Below are 19,569 nucleotides of genomic sequence, written 5' to 3' on the forward strand. Positions count from 1 at the left end.
ACACGTGGGCGGACGAAGAGAGAGCAGTAGGAGTAGCAGTGTTGTCTGTGGTGATCCATGTTTCCGTCAGTGCCAAGAAGAGGGCCTGGAGGGAGGCATAGGCTAAGATTAACTCTGCCTTGTTGGCCGCAGGTCGGCAGTTCCAGAGGCTACCGGAGACCTGGAACTCCACGTGGGTCGTGCGCGCTGGGACCACCAGATTAGGGTGGCCGCGGCCACGCGGTGTGGAGCGTTTGTATGGTCTGTGCAGAGAGGAGAGAACAGGGATAGACAGACACATAGTTGACAGGCTACAGAAGAGGCTACGCTAATGCAAAGGAGATTGGAATGACAAGTGGACTACACGTCTCGAATGTTCAGAAAGTTAAGCTTACGTAGCAAGAATCTTATTGACTAAAATGATTAAAATGGTACAGTACTGCTGAAGTAGGCTAGCTGGCAGTGGCTGCGTTGTTGACTTTGTAGGCTAGCTGGCAGTGGCTGCGTTGTTGACACTACACTAATCAAGTCGTTCAGTTTCTACAGTGCTGCTATTCGGGGGCTAGCTGGCTAGCTAGCAGTGTTGATTACGTTGCGTTAAAAGAACGAAAATAGCTGGCTAGCTAACCTAGAAAATCGCTCTAGACTACACAATTATCTTCGATACAAAGACGGCTATGTAGCTAGCTATGTAGCTAGCTACGATCAAACAAATCAAACCGTTGTACTGTAATGAAATGAAATGAAAATGTGATACTACCTGTGAATGCGACCGGGTTGTTGAGTTCTATTCGGAAGACGTTGGCTAGCTGTTGGCTAGCTAGCAGAGTCTCCTACGTTAAGGACGACAAATAGCTGGCTAGCTAACCTCGGTAAATTAAGATAATCACTCTAAGACTACACACTCTAAACTACACAATTATCTTGGATACGAAGACAGCAAAGACAGCTATGTAGCTAGCTAACACTACACTAATCAAGTCGTTCAGTTGAGTGTAATAGTTTCTACAGTGCTGCTAATCGGTGGACGTTTGCTAGCTGGCTAGCTGCTGGGCAGAGCAGTGAAGACTACGTTAGGACGACGAAATACGATAATTACGCAATTATCTTTGATACAAAGATGGCTATGTAGCTAGCTAAGAAGAAATTGCTAAGATTAGAAAAATCAAACCGTTGTACTATAATGAAATGTAATGAAATGTAATGAAAAAGTTATACTACCTGCGGAGCGAAGTGCCGATGCGACCGCTCGCTCCAACCCGGAAGACCAGAGGGCATTTCATCAGACCAGAGGGCATTTCTCCAAAAAGTACGATCTTTGTCCCCATGTGCAGTTGCAAACCGTAGTCTGGCTTTTTTATGGTGGTTTTGGAGCAGTGGCTTCTTCCTTGCTGAGCGGCCTTTCAGGTTATGTCGATATAGGACTAGTTTAACTGTGGCTAGAGATACTTTTGTACCTGTTTCCTCCAGCATCTTCACAACGTCCTTTGCTGTTGTTCTGGGATTGATTTGCACATTTCGCTCCAAAGTACGTTAATCTCTAGGAGACAGAATGTGTCTCCTTCCTGAGCGATATGACGGCTGCGTGGTCCCATGGTGTTTATACTTGCGTACTATTGTTTGAACAGATGAACGTGGTACCTTCAGGCATTTGGAAATTTCTCCCAAGGATGAACCAGTCTTGTGGAGGTCTACAATTGTTTTGTCTGATGTCTTGGCTGATTTCTTTTGATTTTCCCATGATGCCAAGCAAAGATGCACCGAGCAAGGTCGGCCTTGAAATACATCCACAGGTACACCTCCAATTGACTCAAATTATGTTAATTAGCCTATCAAAATCTTCTTAAGCCATGACATAATTTTCTGGAATATTACAAGTTGTTTAAAGGCACAGTCAACTTAGTGTTGTAAACTTCAGACCCACTGGAATTGTGATACAGTGAAATAATCTGTCTGTAAACAATTGTTGGAAAATTACTTGTCATGCACAAAGTAGATGTCCTAACCGACTTGCCAAAACTATATTTTGTTATCAAGAAATTTGTGGAGTTTTAATGACTCCAACATAAATGTATGTGAACTTTGGACTTCAACTCTTCGTACTTTCAGTAATCTTGCTCTGATTTGTCATCCTGAGAGTCCCAGAGAGAAAATGTAGTGTGGTTTTGTTTGATATTCAAATGTAGGTACTGTCTCTGGCTCCAGCCCAATCTGATTTGACATATGCGTCTTTATTATGGCCATACATTTGGCAGGACGTTGGGAAGTGCAGCTCAGTTTCCACCTCACTCGACCTCAATGCAATTGAGATAGTTTGGGATGAGTTGGACTGCAGAGTGAAGGAAAAGCAGCCAGCAAGTGCTAAGTATATGTGGGAACTCCTTCGACAGTTGGGAAAGCATTCCAGGTGAAGCTGGTTGAGAGAATTCCAAGATTGTGCAAAGCTGTCATCAAGGCAAAGGGTGGCTACTCTGAAGAATTTCAAATCTAAAATATATTTTGTATGCTTTTAACACTTTTTTTGGTTACTACATGATTCCATGTGTTATGTCATAGTCTTGAAGTAAAAAATAAATTAAACCCTTGAATGAAAAAGGTGTCCAAACCTTTGACTGGTACTGTAGTTGTAAACTGACTGGGGTAGTAACAGGTACTTCCTGACTGACTGATGTTCTCTCTACATGTGAATGTAAACTGACTGATGTTCTCTCTACATGTGAATGTAAACTGACTGATGTTCTCTCTACATGTGAATGTAAACTGACTGATGTTCTCTCTACATGTGAATGTAAACTGACTGATGTTCTCTCTACATGTGAATGTAAACTGACTGATGTTCTCTCTACATGTGAATGTAAACTGACTGATGTTCTCTCTACATGTGAATGTAAACTGACTGATGTTCTCTCTACATGTGAATGTAAACTGACTGACTGATGTTCTCTCTACATGTGAATGTAAACTGACTGACTGATGTAGAGAGAACATGTGAATATGTTCTTTCTGTCCATAGTTCTGATATGAGTGGGGCCAGTAACACTCTGGCGAGGGAGTTCCTCACCGACGTTCACCAGCTTTGCAGCGCCGTGGCTCAGAGGGCGGAGTCACGGGGAGAGGAGGACGAGGAGAGTCACATGGTTGCCCTGGGTGAATACCTGGTCAGGGGCAGGGGCTTCTTGCTGCTCAGCGCCCTGGACTCCATCATCGACCAGGTGAGATTCACCTGTACACTCGCACTCGCACTCGCATGCACAACCATCTAATGCAGGGGTGTCAAACTCAAATACCCAGTGGGCCAAAATGTAAAACCTGAACAAAGTCACGGGCCAACATTGAACAAATTAACCTTTTAATATGGACCCAAACAATTTTTGCTTTAACATTGAATATGGAACAAGCATCGCTTATTACAATACAATATATAATTTAATAGTGGAGACATGCAAAATCGAATTTCAAATGAAGAAACACATCAATGGCATTCATTTATTAAATAAATAAAATTTAAATAAAAATTGTATGCCTCTTTTCTATTTGCAGCCTTCTGATTTAAATACCAAAATAAACTTTTTCCACTGGCTAATAATTTTACAAATAAAATGATAATAAATCAATCAACCATTCAAGCCCATGCCTTGTAGCAAGAAAAAGTGCATAAAGAAAATTATTGCACACTGGTCTAATCTGATGTGCCCAAGCCAGATACCTGGCATCTCTTCTTGGATGCTAGTTCATCAATGTCTGGGCTCAAGCTCTGAGCTGAAGAAATCCTCAGTATCGAGCGAAGATGTTCATCAGTCAGACGTCTCCTGTGAGTTGTTTTGGTCATCTTCATCGAGGAGAAAAGTTGCTCGCATAGATAAGTGCTGCCGAACATGGAGAGCATCTGAGCAGCTTGGGTGCGGAGCTGAGGCATTGTGTCAGGGATGAACCGTGGAAACTGTGCGGCGCCCACAGCATCATACTTTGACTTCAGCGTGTCGTTGCACTGGAGTTCAATCAGCTCCATTTGGATGTTGGTTGGTGCATTTTCCACATCAACTGCGAAGGGATTACTAAGCAGTTCAAACTTGCATTTCTGGGCATCGAAGTCGGCAAATCGCCGGCTAAACTCAGCGGCGAGAACACTGAGTTTTTCAGCAAACTGTGCGCATGGGAACACGGCGGTAGAGATCTGCGCTTTTATGGATTGGCAGCAGGGAAAATGGCAAGGGTTTCCTTGCAGCATCTGATTCTCCCACAGCAGTTTAGTTTTGAAGGCCCTCACTGCAGCGTACATGTCTGTGATGATGCGCCCCCGCCCCTGAAGCTGCAGGTTCAGCGCATCGAGATGGCTCGAGATGTCACAGAGAAAGGCCAGCTCACACAGGAACTTTTGCTCCCAGAGCTCTGCTGTATCCTTCCCTTTGGTTTCCAGGAATTGACATATTTCCTCACGCAGCTCGAAACATCTGTTCAGTACTTTTCCTCTGCTTAGCCATCTCACCTCTGTGTGATACGGCACGTCTGCGTATTCCGAACCACACTCCTCCAGAAAAGATTTAAACTGGCGGTGATTTAGACCTTTGGCTCTTATAAAGTTAACTACCTGTGTTACTGTGGTCATAACATGTTCCATCTTTAGGGCTTTGGCACACAGTGCTTCCTGATGTATGATGCAGTGGTAAACAGTTAGCTCACCTGCACAGTTCTCTTCCCGCATCTTCTCCCGAACCATGCCCACCAGTCCACTCTTTTTACCGCACATTGCTGACGCACCATCTGTCGTTGATCCAACGAGTTTATCCCACGGCAGCTTTATTTCAGTTACACATTTGGAAACCTCAAAGATTTCCTTTCCTGTGGTTGTGCCATGCATTGATTGAGTCCACGGATGAAGACTGACAGCTGAGCAGTATCAGATGCGTCGCAGCTCTCATCCACAGCGAGGGAGAACGCAACAAAATCTTTTCCCTTTTCCATCAGCTGGTCATACAGATTGGTGGCAAGATCACATGTGCGATCAGCTACTGTGTTCCTGCTCAGGCTCACGTTTGAAAATGCTTGTTTTTTCTCTGGGCATACGAGGTCACAAACCTTCATCATGCACTTTTTCATGAACTCTCCCTCATTAAAGGGCCGGGCTGATTTTGCGATCTCTGCTGCCACTATATAACTAGCCTTTACAGCAGCCTCGCTTTGTGATGTGGCTTTTTTAAACATATTCTGTTGTGAAACCAAACTTCTTTTCATCTCCTCTACTTTCTGGCTCCTTTGAGTCATGTCCAGGTCCTTGTATTTGTCATGATGTTTCGTTTCATGATGTTTCATGATGTTTCGTTTCATAGTCTAATGTTGTACTCCTTACTTACAGCCACGTTGACTCCACAAACAAGACAAACAGGTTTGTCTTTTACATATGTAAACGGATATTCTGCCTCCCACTTGTCCAGAAAGCTCCTGTTTTCTGCCTTTCTTTTCGCCATTTTGGGAAGGGTTAGCTCGCTGACAGTTGTAGCGTCTATGTTGCTATGACTACTGTCACAGAGGAGAGAGCGTTTCTTGGTCCTGTCCTGATTGGCGCGCGAAAACAGCAGAGCATTATGGGATTCGTAGTATTAGTGGTGAATGCGCTGTATAATACCGGCGGGCCAGCTCTAGTAGTAATTTGGTATTGTCTCGCGTGCCAAATATAATTACCCCGCGGGCCAATTTTGGCCCACGGGCCAGAGTTTGACACCCATGATCTAATGCTTCCAACCCCCTCAGTTATTCTCCTGACACAATGCCATTGGGGAGAATGTCCTAGCGTGCCGTTGGGGGGAATGTCCTAGCGTGCCGTTGGGGGGGAATGTCCTAGCGTGCCGTTGGGGGGAATGTCCTAGCGTGCCGTTGGGGGAATGTCCTAGCGTGCCGTTGGGGGAATGTCCTAGCGTGCCGTTGGGGGGAATGTCCTAGCGTGCCGTTGGGGGGAATGTCCTAGCGTGCCGTTGGGGGAATGTCCTAGCGTGCCGTTGGGGGAATGTCCTAGCGTGCCGTTGGGGGAATGTCCTAGCGTGCCGTTGGGGGAATGTCCTAGCGTGCCGTTGGGGGAATGTCCTAGCGTGCCGTTGGGGGAATGTCCTAGCGTGCCGTTGGGGGGGAATGTCCTAGCGTGCCGTTGGGGGGAATGTCCTAGCGTGCCGTTGGGGGGAATGTCCTAGCGTGCCGTTGGGGGAATGTCCTAGCGTGCCGTTGGGGGAATGTCCTAGCGTGCCGTTGGGGGGGAATGTCCTAGCGTGCCGTTGGGGGGAATGTCCTAGCGTGCCGTTGGGGGGAATGTCCTAGCGTGCCGTGGGGGGGAATGTCCTAGCGTGCCGTTGGGGGGAATGTCCTAGCGTGCCGTTGGGGGGAATGTCCTAGCGTGCCGTTGGGGGAATGTCCTAGCGTGCCGTTGGGGGGAATGTCCTAGCGTGCCGTTGGGGGGAATGTCCTAGCGTGCCGTTGGGGGGAATGTCCTAGCGTGCCGTTGGGGGGAATGTCCTAGCGTGCCGTTGGGGGGAATGTCCTAGCGTGCCGTTGGGGGGAATGGCCTTAGTGTGCCGTTGGGGGAATGGCCTAGCGTGCCGTTGGGGGGAATGGCCTTAGTGTGCCGTTGGGGGGAATGTCCTAGCGTGCCGTTGGGGGGAATGGCCTTAGTGTGCCGTTGGGGGAATGTCCTAGCGTGCCGTTGGGGGGGATGCTCCACATTAGCAGATATTATTGTTGTTGTGACTCCCTCCAGTTTGCTAGGGTCCTGACTTACCCAGAGATAGGGAGAGCTCTGCCGGGAGAGGTTCTAGAGGTGGAGAGGAGAGCTCTGCCGGGAGAGGTTCTAGAGGTGGAGAGGAGAGCTCTGCCGGGAGAGGTTCTAGAGGTGGAGAGGAGAGCTCTGCCGGGAGAGGTTCTAGAGGTGGAGAGGAGAGCTCTGCCGGGAGAGGTTCTAGAGGTGGAGAGGAGAGCTCTGCCGGGAGAGGTTCTAGAGGTGGAGAGGAGAGCTCTGCCGGGAGAGGTTCTAGAGGTGGAGAGGAGAGCTCTGCCGGGAGAGGTTCTAGAGGTGGAGAGGAGAGCTCTGCCGGGAGAGGTTCTAGAGGTGGAGAGGAGAGCTCTGCCGGGAGAGGTTCTAGAGGTGGAGAGGAGAGGTTCTAGAGGTGGAGAGGAGAGGTTCTAGAGGTGGAGAGAGTATAGTGCACTATTTTAGACCAGAGCCCTCATAGTGGGGACGTACACTTAGTCTTATTTGGTTTTAATTCACATGTTAAGGCACTGCATTCTCTCTCCCTGATGAGGAATGCTCTGGTCGTGGGTCACAGGGGAGTAGAGAAGATATTTAGAGAGAGGCTGTCATGCACACACCACATATCCCACGCCACGCAGTACATAGTCCCACACAGTAGGCTCTTACTGGCAGGAGGACACAGTCTAACTGACAGGGGTAAATCAAGGGGAACCAAGTAGGACCTACTCTACTTACTGCTGCCCTGCACCTACTCTACTTACTGCTGCCCTGCACCTACTCTACTTACTGCTGCCCTGCACCTACTCTACTTACTGCTGCCCTGCACCTACTCCACTTACTGCCGCCCTGCACCTACTCAACTCTACTGCTGCCCTGCACCTACTCCACTTACTGCTGCCCTGCAAGTATCTACTGCTGCCCTGCATCTACTCCACTTACTGCTGCCCTGCAAGTATCTACTGCTGCCCTGCACCTACTCCACTTACTGCTGCCCTGCACCTACTCCACTTACTGCGGCCCTGCAAGTATCTACTGCTGCCCTGCATCTACTCCACTTACTGCTGCCCTGCACCTACTCCACTTACTGCTGCTGCCCTGCACCTACTCCACTTACTGCTGCCCTGCACCTACTCCACTTACTGCTGCCCTGCACCTACTCCACTTACTGCTGCCCTGCACCTACTCCACTTACTGCTGCCCTGCACCTACTCCACTTACTGCTGCCCTGCACCTACTCTACTTACTGCTGCCCTGCACCTACTCCACTTACTGCTGCCCTGCAAGTATCTCTTACTGCTGCCCTGCACCTACTCTACTTACTGCTGCCCTGCACCTACTCCACTTACTGCTGCCCTGCACCTACTCCACTTACTGCTGCCCTGCACCTACTCCACTTACTGCTGCCCTGCACCTACTCCACTTACTGCTGCCCTGCACCTACTCCACTTACTGCTGCCCTGCACTGCACCTACTCCACTTACTGCTGCCCTGCACCTACTCCACTTACTGCTGCCCTGCACCTACTCCACTTACTGCTGCCTCTCCACTTACTGCTGCCCTGCACCTACTCCACTTACTGCTGCCCTGCACCTACTCCACTTACTGCTGCCCTGCACCTACTCCACTTACTGCTGCCTACCTACCACTTACTGCTGCCCTGCACCTACTCCACTTACTGTGCCCTGCACCTACTCACTTACTGCTGCCCTGCAAGCTGCCCTGCAAGTGCCTACTCCACTTACTGCTGCCCTGCAAGTGCCTACTCCACTTACTGCTGCCCTGCAAGTGCCTACTCCACTTACTGCTGCCCTGCAAGTGCCTGCTGCCCTTACTGCTGCCCTGCAAGTGCCTACTGCTGCCCTGCAAGTGCCTACTGCTGCCCTGCAAGTGCCTACTGCTGCCCTGCAAGTGCCTACTGCTGCCCTGCAAGTGCCTACTGCTGCCCTGCAAGTGCCTACTGCTGCCCTGCAAGTGCCTACTGCTGCCCTGCAAGTGCCTACTGCTGCCCTGCAAGTGCCTACTGCTGCCCTGCAAGTGCCTACTGCTGCCCTGCAAGTGCCTACTGCTGCCCTGCAAGTGCCTACTGCTGCCCTGCCCTGCAAGTGCCTACTGCTGCCCTGCCCTGCAAGTGCCTACTGCTGCCCTGTGCCTACTGCTGCCCTGCAAGTGCCTACTGCTGCCCTGCAAGTGCCTACTGCTGCCCTGCAAGTGCCTACTGCTGCCCTGCAAGTGCCTAGCGCTGCCCTGCAAGTGCCTAGCGCTGCCCTGCAAGTGCCTAGCGCTGCCCTGGATGGTTAAAGCCTGATTTCTACATTACACAAACGTGTGTGTGCCTTATGCGAAATGGCAATCCTGCATAGTTGCATCATTTTACACTTTTTGGGGCATCACACAGTTGCGTGCTTTTGCTACGCAAATATGCAAAATGGTCATTTTGCGTAGCTACCGGGGTTCTGGTGTTGCGTACTGGCTTGGGATATGAATTAGGTTGAACTCTTTATGTAAACCTGCTGCTCTCTCTACTGCCACAGGAATATACCTGTTCAGCAAGCATTTTCATGTCCAGCCTCAACTTCTCTCTGGTTCCATGGCCAGTGGATGTCCTCTGCTTTCCTCCAGGGTTGCTTGTGCTGGATGTCCTGAGTGAACATGAGGACATACAAGGAGAGAGTGAAGTTCCTAGAAAGTCTCTCTCATTCTGCCCGGACCTATACAGTCATTTGTCTGGACTGTTAGTGGGATGGCGTGATATTACTTCAGAAGGTGTGAACAGAGAGCGAGAGAGAAGTAGAATCTTCTAGCTAACTAAGACTGTCTGTATGTCTGTCCCGGGAATGAGCTGACATGTAGAGAGAGAGAGAGAGGGAATATTCTAGCTAACCGAGACTCTCTCCCTGTAGGAGCTGACCTGTAGAGAGAGAATATTCTAGCTAACCAAGACGCTGTCTCCCTGTAGAAGCTGACCTGTAGAGAGAGAGAGAGAGCGAGAATATTCTAGCTAACCGAGACTCTCTCCCTGTAGGAGCTGACCTGTAGAGAGAGAGAGAGAGAATATTCTAGCTAACCAAGACTCTCTCTCTGTAGGAGCTGACCTGTCGAGAGGAGCTGCTAACCCTGCTGCTGTCTCTACTGCCACTGGTCTGGAAGATACCTGTTCAGGAGGAGAAGGCCCCAGGTAGGTCCTCCACTCTACACACCTTCATCACTAACACACACAGCCTTCACAGTGTAGTACACCTGCTACCTGTAAAACACCAGTTAGCTCCTCCACACCTTCATCACTAACACACACCGCCTTCACAGTGTAGTACACCTGCTACTTGTAAAACACCAGTTAGGTCCTCCACACCTTCATCACTAACACACACCGCCTTCACAGTGTACACCTGCTACCTGTAAAACACCAGTTAGGTCCTCCACACCTTCATCACTAACACACACCGCCTTCACAGTGTAGTACACCTGCTACCTGTAAAACACCAGTTAGGTCCTCCACACCTTCATCACTAACACACACCGCCTTCACAGTGTAGTACACCTGCTACCTGTAAAACACCAGTTAGGTCCTCTACACTCCACACCTTCATCACTAACACACACCGCCTTAAAACCAACCTAACTACCTAAACTACTGTTGACTTCCTCTACCGTGTGTCCTAACACACATCTATACAACTGTAACAAAACTACTGTTGACTTCCTCTACCGTGTGTCCTAACACAACCCAGGAGTGGATGGATTGATGGATATTGTAGCTGTAAACATTGATATATTCTAGTTTAAGAGAGCAGTGAGTTATATAGAACAACAACAGTTATACAACCCAACAGTGAGTGGTTGGATGGTTGGTTGGATGGTTGGTTGGATAGTTGGATGGATGGATGGATTGGTTGGATGCCTACTGGAGCTGTGGATGGATGGATGGATGGATGGATGGATGCCTACTGGAGCTGTGGATGGATGGATGGATGGATGGATGGATGGATGGATAGATGGATGGATGGATGGTTGGATGGATGGATGGATGGATGGTTGGATGGATGGTTACCTACTGGAGCTGTGGTTGGATGGATGGTTGGATGGATGGTTGGATGGTTGGATGGATGGTTACCTACTGGAGCTGTGGTTGGATGGATGGTTGGATGGATGGTTGGATGGATGGTTGGATGGATGGTTGGATGGATGGTTGGATGGATGGTTGGATGGATGGTTGGATGGATGGTTGGATAGATGGTTGGATAGATGGATGCCTACTGGAGCTGTGGGTGGATGGTTGCCTACTGGAGCTGTGGGTGGCTTGGTTGCCTACTGGAGCTGTGGATGGATGGTTGCCTACTGGAGCTGTGGGTGGATGGTTGCCTACTGGAGCTGTGGGTGGATGGATGGTTGGATAGATGGATGCCTACTGGAGCTGTGGATGGATGGTTGCCTACTGGAGCTGTGGATGGATGGATGCCTACTGGAGCTGTGGATGGATGGATAGATGGATGGATGCCTACTGGAGCTCAGCATGGATAGATGGATGCCTACTGGAGCTGTGGATAGATGGATGCCTACTGGAGCTGTGAATGGATGGATGCCTACTGGAGCTCAGCATGGATAGATGGATGCCTACTGGAGCTGTGGGTGGATGGATGCCTACTGGAGCTGTGAATGGATGGATGCCTACTGGAGCTCAGCATGGATAGATGGATGCCTACTGGAGCTGTGGGTGGATGGATGGTTGCCTACTGGAGCTGTGGATGGATGGATAGATGGATGGATGCCTACTGGAGCTGTGGATGGATGGATAGATGGATGGATGCCTACTGGAGTTGTGGATGAATGGATGGATGGATGGATGCCTACTGGAGCTCAGCATGGATAGATGGATGCCTACTGGAGCTGTGGATAGATGGATGCCTACTGGAGCTGTGGATAGATGGATGCCTACTGGAGCTGTGGATAGATGGATGCCTACTGGAGCTGTGAATGGATGGATGCCTACTGGAGCTCAGCATGGATAGATGGATGCCTACTGGACCTGTGGATGTATGGATGCCTGCCTACTGGAGCTGTGGATGGATGGATGGATGCCTACTGGAGCTGAGGATGGATGGATGGATGGATGCCTACTGGAGCTGAGGATGTATGGATGGATAGATGGATGCCTACTGGAGCTGTGGATGGATGGATGGATGGATGGATGGATGGATGCCTACTGGAACTGTGGATGGATGCCTACTGGAGCTGTGGATGGATGGATGCCTACTGGAGCTGTGGATGGATGGATGCCTACTGGAGCTGTGGATGGATGGATGGATGCCTACTGGAGCTGTGGATGGATGGATGGATGCCTACTGGAGCTGTGGATGGATGGATGGATGGATGGATGCCTACTGGAGCTGAGGATGGATGGATGGATAGATGGATGCCTACTGGAGCTGTGGATGGATGGATGGATGGATGGATGGATGGATGGATGCCTACTGGAGCTGAGGATGTATGGATGGATAGATGGATGCCTACTGGAGCTGTGGATGGATGGATGGATAGATGGATAACCACTGGAGCTGTGGATGGATGGATGCCTACTGGAGCTGTGGATGGATGGATGGATGGATGCCTACTGGAGCTGTGGATGGATGGATGGATGGATGCCTACTGGAGCTGTGGATGGATGGATGGATGGATGCCTACTGGAGCTGTGGATGGATGGATGGATGGATGCCTACTGGAGCTGATTGACCTCAGGGTGACTGGGGTATTTAGTGTCGTCCTGCTAATCTCTTTTAACATGCTCCTCATACATAGTTGTCTTATTAGCTTCTGTTATATTAGTTCAGCACACCGCCTCGATTAATAGTTGATTTGAACACCTTTTGATATACATACATTATTTTATAAGATGTAAACTCCTCTAGAAATATGAGGCTGAGAATAATTAGTTGGAGCTCAGTAAGGAAGGGGAAGATATAGTCTTGAACAGTGACGTCCATCACACTTACTGAAGTGACAACTACAGAGCCTTCAGGAAGTATTCACACTCTTTTAGTTTTTTCTACATTTTGTTTTACAGCCTGAATTTAAAATGGATTAAATGGACTTGTTTTTATCACTGGCCTACACACAAAACCACATGTCAAAGTGGAATTATGTTTTTGAAAGTTTTACAACTGAAAAGTTGTAATGTCTTCAGTCAGTAAGTATTGAACCCCTTTGTTATGGTAAACCTAAATATGTTTGAGTAAAAATTTGCTTAAGAAGTCCCATAATAAATTGCATGGGCAATATTGGTGTTTAACATGATTTTTGAACAACTACCTCATCTCTGTATCCCACACACACAATTATCTGTCCCTCAGTCGAGCTGTGAATTTCAAACACAGATTTAACCACAAAGACCAGGGAGGTTTTCCAATGCCTCGCAAAGAAAGGCACCTATTGGTAGATGGGTTAAAAAAATAAAAAAGCAGACATTTAATATCCCTTTGAGCATGGTGAAGTTATTCATTACACTTTAGATGGTGTATCAATACACCCAGTCATTACAAAGATACAGGCGTCCTATCTCAGTTGCCGGAGAGGAAGGAAACTGCTCAGGGATTTTCACCATGAGGCCAATGGTGACTTTAAAACAGAGTTTAATGGCTGTGATAGGAGAAAACTGAGGATGGATCAACTGAGGATGGATCAACAACATTGTAGTTACTCCACAATACTAATATAAATGACAGAGTGAAAAGAAGGAAGCCTGTACAGAATACAAATATTCCTAAACATGCATCAAGGCAGTAAAGTAAAACTGCAAAACATGTGTCAAAGAAATTAACCTTTTGTCCTGAATACCAAGTGACTGAGGTGGGTAAAGTCCTCAATGCCATTGGATGAATCCCAGAACACATTCCAGTTTGTGCAAAACAGTCCTGTAGTTTAGCATCTGCTTCATCTGACCTTCCGTATTGAGCGAGTCACTGGTACTTCCTGCTTTAGTTTTTGCTTGTAAGCAGGAATCAGGAGGATAGAATTATGGTCAGATTTGCCAAATGGAGTGTGAGGGAGAGTTTTATGCGTCTCTGTGTGGAGTAAAGGTGGTCTCTAGGTTGTTTTTTCTCCATCTGGTTGCACATGTGACATTCTGTTTACTGAGCATTTTGTGTAGATCATTGAGAGAAAATGACAAATCAATTTGAATCCCACTTTCACACCACCAAAGTGCTGAAAAAGTCTAGGGGTGTGGATACATTCTGAAGGCCGTGTACTCTACATGGTGTTATGCTTAGCATTGAAGAATGTGCTAGAAGTAGACGACTGGTGAACTGTACCGTAGGCGGTTTTCTGTTGTTGCTTCAAAGCCTGTTATTGATTTTTGACTAATTAAAGCAATTGATCATCTGTAGTGTGCCAACACCTTGTCTCTAAGGTTGTTAATCAGGTAACATTGGAATTGCTACAGACCTTTACAGACTGGAGCTGTCAATCTCTACAGACCATTAGACTGGAGCTGTCAATCTCTACAGACCATTAGACTGGAGCTGTCACTCCCTACAGACTGGAGCCGTCACTCCCTACAGACTGGAGCCGTCACTCCCTACAGACTGGAGCCGTCACTCCCTACAGACTGGAGCCGTCACTCCCTACAGACTGGAGCCGTCACTCCCTTCCATCTATTGCCATGACCACCATTGTGGCTGATGGAAACCATCGTTCCAAAGTCCCTTTTTTTTCATGTTTAATGTTCTGAGGCTGGTTCTCCATAGTGACAGGACAAAGGAATTTGTCTGTGGCCTGAGATTTACCAGGTGCGTGAGGAGTCATAAAACCCCCCATGTCTTCAGACCCCTAGATCTCTCCTTCTCTGTTGGGGTTGAAAGATAATCTGTAGGGTTGTGGTCTCCTGTAACCTGACCTGGTCAAGACAGTCATGACACAGTAGTTTCTGTGTTGCCTGATTTCACCCAGCCTTACAGTAGTTTCTGTGTTGCCTGATTTCACCCAGCCTTACAGTAGTTTCTGTGTTGCCTGATTTCACCCAGCCTTACAGTAGTTTCTGTGTTGCCTGATTTCACCCAGCCTTACAGTAGTTTCTGTGTTGCCTGATTTCACCCAGCCTTACAGTAGTTTCTGTGTTGCCAGATTTCACCCTGCTGTCTCTGCTGGAAGTGTTCTTGAGCCGGGAGGTGAATGCCGCCCCCCAGAGGGCGGGGAAAGAGCAGAAGACCGGTGCGTTGCACTCTGAGAAGCAGTCCCGCGGGGGCAGCAGCAGCTCCACCTGGAAGGTCCTGCGTCGCTCTCGCCGCACCGCCCAGCGCTACTCCGTAAGGGATGCGCGTCGCTCCCAGCTCTCCACCTCTGACTCAGACGCCAACTCTGACAACAAGGCCGTCGCCGGTGGCACCGGTGGAGTGCGTAGTCGACGTTCTCGCGGTTCTACGATCCGTGTGAGCTGCCAGCATCACCGTTCGGAGGCTCCCTTGTTACCTCGCCACCTGTCCCCCTCCCGAGAAGACCATGGCATCGCCTTTCCCCTCTACCCCCAACCTCGGTCGCTGGGGGTCCCAGGCCACCCTGGACACAGAGACCCTGACTGACCCAGCTGCCCTGTCCATATTCAACAGGATGGAGAACTCTCCCTTCGACCTCTGTCATGTTCTGCTCTCAGCTCCTGGAAAAGGTATTTTTAAATTGTGTTGAATGTTAAGTGCCCGGTGCACAGCCTTGTCAGCCTTTGCTCAAGCTGTCCATTCTTAATACAACCCGGACCACAATGGAAATGGGTTGGTAGACTTAGTGTTTTTAATACTAAATCATGTTAAATGTACTGTTGTTCTCAAGTGGTTGCATTATCTCTATATATGTATTTTAAATATGACCCCCCCACCCCCAAAAAATAACTCATTCATTTAAATGTTTTTTTCAAGGTGTGTAAATTTGACATGAGCAACAACCACAACCCAGGTCTGGCTGTCAGTGTGGTGCCGACCCTCACTGAGATCCTTACCGAGTTTGGAGACTGTTGTGGTCCAGGGGGGGGAGGTGAGGGGGTGGAGGAGCTGGCTGGAGGCTGGACAGAGGAACCCATCGCCCTGGTCCAGGTACACCTTTTTAATTACATTTTTATTCATTGAATATAATAATTAAATACTTAATGTCAATGCTTTAATTGGTCTTTTACACATTGTGCTGTACTTACTATTGACATTGTGTTGTCATTGTGGTGGGATGTGTTGTCATTGTAGTGGGATGTGTTGTCATTGTAGTGGGATGTGTTGTCATTGTAGTGGGATGTGTTGTCATTGTAGTGGGATGACCATGTCATTGTAGTGGGATGTGTTGTCATTGTAGTGGGATGTGTTGTCATTGTGGTGGGATGTGTTGTCATTGTAGTGGGATGTGTTGTCATTGTGGTGGGATGTGTTGTCATTGTGGTGGGATGTGTTGTCATTGTAGTGGGATGTGTTGTCATTGTAGTGGGATGTGTTGTCATTGTAGTGGGATGTGTTGTCATTGTAGTGGGATGTGTTGTCATTGTAGTGGGATGTGTTGTCATTGTGATGGGATGTTTTGTCATTGTGGTGGGATGTGTTGTCATTGTGGTGGGATGTGTTGTCATTGTATGGGATGTGTTGTCATTGTAGTGGGATGTTTGTCATTGTAAATGTGTTGTCATTGTAGTGGGATGTGTTGTCATTGTAGTGGGATGTGTTGTCATTGTAGTGGGATGTGTTGTCATTGTGGTGGGATGTGTTGTCATTGTAGTGGGATGTGTTGTCATTGTGGTGGGATGTGTTGTCATTGTGGTGGGATGTGTTGTCATTGTAGTGGGATGTGTTGTCATTGTAGTGGGATGTGTTGTCATTGTAGTGGGATGTGTTGTCATTGTAGTGGGATGTGTTGTCATTGTAGTGGGATGTGTTGTCATTGTGATGGGATGTTTTGTCATTGTGGTGGGATGTGTTGTCATTGTGGTGGGATGTGTTGTCATTGTAATGGGATGTGTTGTCATTGTAGTGGGATGTGTTGTCATTGTAGTGGGATGTTTTGTCATTGTAATGGGATGTTTTGTCATTGTGGTGGGATGTGTTGTCATTGTGGTGGGATTGTGTTGTCATTGTGGTGGGATGTGTTGTCATTGTGGTGGGATGTGTTGTCATTGTGGTGGGATGTGTTGTCATTGTGGTGGGATGTGTTGTCATTGTGGTGGGATGTGTTGTCATTGTGGTGGGATGTGTTGTCATTGTGGTGGGATGTGTTGTCATTGTGGTGGGATGTGTTGTCATTGTGGTGGGATGTGTTGTCATTGTGGTGGGATGTGTTGTCATTGTGGTGGGATGTGTTGTCATTGTGGTGGGATGTGTTGTCATTGTGGTGGGATGTGTTGTCATTGTGGTGGGATGTGTTGTCATTTTTGTCATTGTATAGTTTGTCATTGTATAGTTTGTCATTGTATAGTTTGTCATTGTGGTGGGATGTGTTGTCATTGTGGTGGGATGTGTTGTCATTGTGGTGGGATGTGTTGTCATTGTGGTGGGATGTGTTGTCATTGTGGTGGGATGTGTTGTCATTGTGGTGGGATGTGTTGTCATTGTGGTGGGATGTGTTGTCATTGTGGTGGGATGTGTTGTCATTGTGGTGGGATGTGTTGTCATTGTGGTGGGATGTGTTGTCATTGTGGTGGGATGTGTTGTCATTGTGGTGGGATGTGTTGTCATTGTGGTGGGATGTGTTGTCATTGTGGTGGGATGTGTTGTCATTGTATAGTTTGTCATTGTATAGTTTGTCATTGTATAGTTTGTCATTGTATAGTTTGTCATTGTATAGTTTGTCATTGTGGTGGGATGTGTTGTCATTGTGGTGGGATGTGTTGTCATTGTGGTGGGATGTGTTGTCATTGTGGTGGGATGTGTTGTCATTGTGGTGGGATGTGTTGTCATTGTGGTGGGATGTGTTGTCATTGTGGTGGGATGTGTTGTCATTTTTGTCATTGTATAGTTTGTCATTGTATAGTTTGTCATTGTATAGTTTGTCATTGTATAGTTTGTCATTGTATAGTTTGTCATTGTATAGTTTGTCATTGTATAGTTTGTCATTGTATTGTGATAGTTTGTAATGTTGCAAGTATTGGTTTTGTTGTACTATGCCTGTAAGTATGACCATGACTGATGGACATTAAGATAGTCCACATTATCCCCAGGCTTGTATTTTCAGACCAGGCTACTAGGAAATATGCCAAACTAGCCCAAAAGTAATCTGAAGTATGGCATACATTTTGGACTCTTGGGTAGTGGAACATCATCCAGGCTAGTAGAGAAAATGTGATCTACCAGCCTGACTGGCCATTGTCCATAATCCTTAACTTCCATACCCGAGTACGACTAGCTAATAGATAATAAAGATCAGTCTGATCCGTCTCCTCTCAGAGGATGCTGCTAAGGACCATCCTCCACCTGATGTCAGTCGACGTGGGTCAGAGTGAGGCTCTACCAGACAGCCTGCGACGCAGCCTGACCGACCTGCTCAGGTACGTAGCCAAGAGGTTAGAGAACACGACCGGCAGTCAGACGGTTGCTGGCTCTAAACTGGGAACCGAACTAAACTGGCAGCTGAAACCATTGTACAACCTGTCTATTATATTCAGAGCCACGCTGAAGATCAGGTCCTGCCTGGAGAGACAGGTTGACCCATTCGCTCCCAGAACCAAGAAGACCCTGCAGGAGGTGCAGGAGGACTTCTCTTTCTCCCGCTGGAGGCATCGCTCCCTGCTGTTACCTGAGCTGCTGGAGGGGGTACTGCAGGTAGGGACTGCTGTCTCCCACATGGCACTCTATTCCCTACATAGAGCACTACTTTAGACCCTTATGGCACTCTATTCCCTACATAGAGCACTACTTTAGACCCTTATGGCACCCTATTCCCTATATAGTGCACTACTTTAGACCCTTATGGCACCCTATTCCCTATATAGTGCACTACTTTAGACCAGGGCCCTATGGCACCCTATTCCCTATATAGTGCACTACTTTAGACCAGGGCCCTAAGGAACCCTATTCCCTATATAGGGCACTACTTTACCAGAGCCCTATGGAACCCTATTCCCTATATAGAGCACTACTTTAGACCAGAGCCCTATGGAACCCTATTCCCTATATAGTGCACTACTTTAGACCAGGGCCCACATCCATTGTGTAGTGTATTTTTTGCTGATGTACGACCAGGAAGGAGATTTTCTTGTCCTCTTTCAGTCAGTCAACTTCAGTCCAACATCCTATGGAGAATCTCACTCTCACCACTTAGGTTGAAGGATCTACAATCACCCCTGACAAGGCCAATTCAAATCCGCACCTCTCTCGAAGCACCGCCTTCCACAGCTGATGAGCGTAAGGCTCACATTCATTCCTTAAAGTATTCCACTCTTCACCTCGGCGTGAATGAGATGCGCTACTGAAACACGAAACTGTCTTATGTTGCGCCAACTAAACTGTCCCTTAATGGCAGAGCGTTCTCACCCTCTGTCCGTTGTTCCCTGATTTGTTTGTATGGTTTCATAAGTTTCCTAATCTCAAACAATTAGTTATTTTTCAAATCGCTTGACCTGACTATAGCAATAAGTAATATGGCTGACGCGATGAAGGCTAACAAGCCGGGTTCGGGTTCATGACCAAATTAATTAAAAGATACTCACGTTTGTTGTCTGTCCCAGCTCGCTGCATGCTCAGGCTGCCCCTGGTCCAATCAGTTTTTGTGCGAAACTTTACAGAACAGATTCTTATTTACAATGACTGCCTACCATGGCCAAACCCTAACCCTAACCTGCGCTGCCCTATGGGACTCCCAATCACGTCTGGTTTTGATACAGCCTGGAACCGAACCAGGGT

General features: G+C 47.8%; 1 protein-coding gene across 1 annotated transcript in view; it reads left to right on the plus strand.

Annotated features, from left to right (window-relative positions):
• The window catches only part of lyst (lysosomal trafficking regulator), a 245,382-nt gene that overhangs the window by 45,241 nt on the left and 180,572 nt on the right, over positions 1 to 19,569 (plus strand). Inside the window, 9 exon segments of the mRNA XM_046368397.1 lie at positions 2,993 to 3,191; positions 9,800 to 9,890; positions 14,831 to 15,103; positions 15,148 to 15,243; positions 15,246 to 15,355; positions 15,357 to 15,368; positions 15,616 to 15,789; positions 18,115 to 18,215; positions 18,333 to 18,489. Of these exon segments, the coding sequence (XP_046224353.1) occupies positions 2,993 to 3,191; positions 9,800 to 9,890; positions 14,831 to 15,103; positions 15,148 to 15,243; positions 15,246 to 15,355; positions 15,357 to 15,368; positions 15,616 to 15,789; positions 18,115 to 18,215; positions 18,333 to 18,489 (1,213 nt within the window).

The sequence above is a fragment of the Oncorhynchus gorbuscha genome, linkage group LG11 (genome assembly GCF_021184085.1).
Source record: "Oncorhynchus gorbuscha isolate QuinsamMale2020 ecotype Even-year linkage group LG11, OgorEven_v1.0, whole genome shotgun sequence".
NCBI classification, from domain to species: Eukaryota; Metazoa; Chordata; class Actinopteri; order Salmoniformes; family Salmonidae; genus Oncorhynchus; species Oncorhynchus gorbuscha.